At 35.2% G+C, this 1688-nt stretch overlaps 1 protein-coding gene across 1 annotated transcript in view; it reads right to left on the bottom strand.

Moving 5' to 3' along the window:
* Positions 1-6: 6 nt before the first annotated feature.
* The window catches only part of LOC112451881, a 2503-nt gene continuing 821 nt past the window's right edge, over positions 7-1688 (bottom strand). Inside the window, exons 2-5 of the mRNA XM_025011786.1 lie at positions 1513-1629; positions 651-838; positions 342-504; positions 7-225 (exon numbers count right to left, since the gene is read on the bottom strand). Coding sequence (XP_024867554.1) covers positions 174-225; positions 342-504; positions 651-838; positions 1513-1629 — 520 coding nt within the window. The 3' untranslated portion in view covers positions 7-173. The remainder of the gene's footprint in view (positions 226-341; positions 505-650; positions 839-1512; positions 1630-1688) is intronic.

The following is a 1688-nucleotide window of genomic DNA, read 5'->3' as shown; positions in this document are numbered from 1 at the left end:
CAAGTTTTCTCAAAAAATTTTGAAGAAATGTGATGTCCGTCTTTATGAAATAGGGGAACAACCACTTTTTGGTTTTTATTCGCACGATCGTTTGTCATTCTTTCGAGAATCGCAGATGCTCTCGAGGAATCTCGTACGCGCGCGATCCAAACGGCGACGATGTGTTTGTTGCTTCAAAAGATTTCGTAATTGTGAAAGCAAACCGCCGTATGAAAAAGTTGCCGTCTAAAAATAATCATCACGTTGAAAACGAGGACCGATCGACATTATGCAAAGGCGTATAATCATATATTAATATAATTATCAATAACGTATCAGTGTAAAGATGCTTGTATACAAACCGTTGCTTATTGTCATGGCGCCTGCTTTCCGAGCTTCTCAAATGAGCAGCTGTGTCCTTCTTCTGACGCACAATTTTTCGTGCGGTAGAGATAAACAGGCAAATGTTGCAGATAACGGTGACACCTATGGGTCCGATAAAATATATCGCCATCGCCTTGTTCGCTGAAACGAAGAATTAAATTTCTGGCATTTTTATACGTCGCATTTTGCAAGCGCTTAACTTTGACAAATCTCAAATCTGGTCTTGATAAGACGTATGGTTTTAATAGAACGTCACTGTCGTAAGCTATTAGTAAACGTTCACTTACTATTGAACCAACACTTCGTTTTACCGAACTCCGGTCGGATAAATTCCTTTGGCACGCTGATGGGAACGAAATCCATGATGACACAAATGACGGTGAGGATGGAAGCGCTTCCCCACGCGTAAATCGAATACATAACAAATTTTTTTTTCTCTCGTTGCTTTACGTTTCCTTGTAACGAACGGAATTCTCTGCAAAATGTGATTTATATGCCATATTGTTGCCAGCAACAAGTAGAACAGGTCAGCATGCAAATACAAATCAAAATAATTATCGCTTTTGGTCGCTTCTTGGAAATATGACCGATGCGTTGAATTTTGTTTAATACGTTTTATGTAAGCGGTGTGTAACTACTGGTACGTAATTATATATTGAAAATTATTACTATTTCGAATTTAATTTCCTATATTTATTTAAGAAACGTAAACAGAAAATTATTTGGAAACGTTTAAAGACTGACATGAAATATTAGATTGTTCTTGTAACTTTCAAAGATGTCTTTCAACTCTATCAATCTCAATTAAATGAGTAGCTCTTCGGTAACGCAATTGAGTTTGAATGCTACAAATTTATAAAAAAAGTGTGCAAATTAGAAACTTCCATTAATGTTGCATATTAAATTATAATATCTCATTTGAGAAGGACCAAATTATGGTTAAAACGTCGTGAGTTTTAATAAATGAGAATTGGGAAGTCGGGTTGCTTAATTTTTTATTTTATTTTTAATTATTTACTGGCGAAGAAAAGGTTATCATTGTTTTTATAAATATCTTGCTCTATTTCGTTCGAGAAATATTACAAGATTGTCTTTAAAAGATAATTTGATTGCATATAAAACGTAGTATGGAATATTTTGATAGCCTACCCGAATGTCCACCAAATGTCAAAGCAAATCACGTTTAACCAGAAATAGCTTGCCAAAGCCGAGAAGTAAATGACGAAACCTGAAATAGAATGAACAACTATAATATTAATCACGCATTATGGTGCCGATAATAAGGCTTATGTTCGCCCGTGAAGAAACAGGTTTACTCTGCTTTT

This window comes from Temnothorax curvispinosus, unplaced genomic scaffold (genome assembly GCF_003070985.1).
Source record: "Temnothorax curvispinosus isolate PA1 unplaced genomic scaffold, ASM307098v1 QBEX01002737.1, whole genome shotgun sequence".
NCBI lineage: Eukaryota > Metazoa > Arthropoda > Insecta > Hymenoptera > Formicidae > Temnothorax > Temnothorax curvispinosus.
The sequence above is the reverse complement of the archived record's forward strand: the minus strand, read 5'-3'. Positions and strand labels throughout refer to the sequence as shown.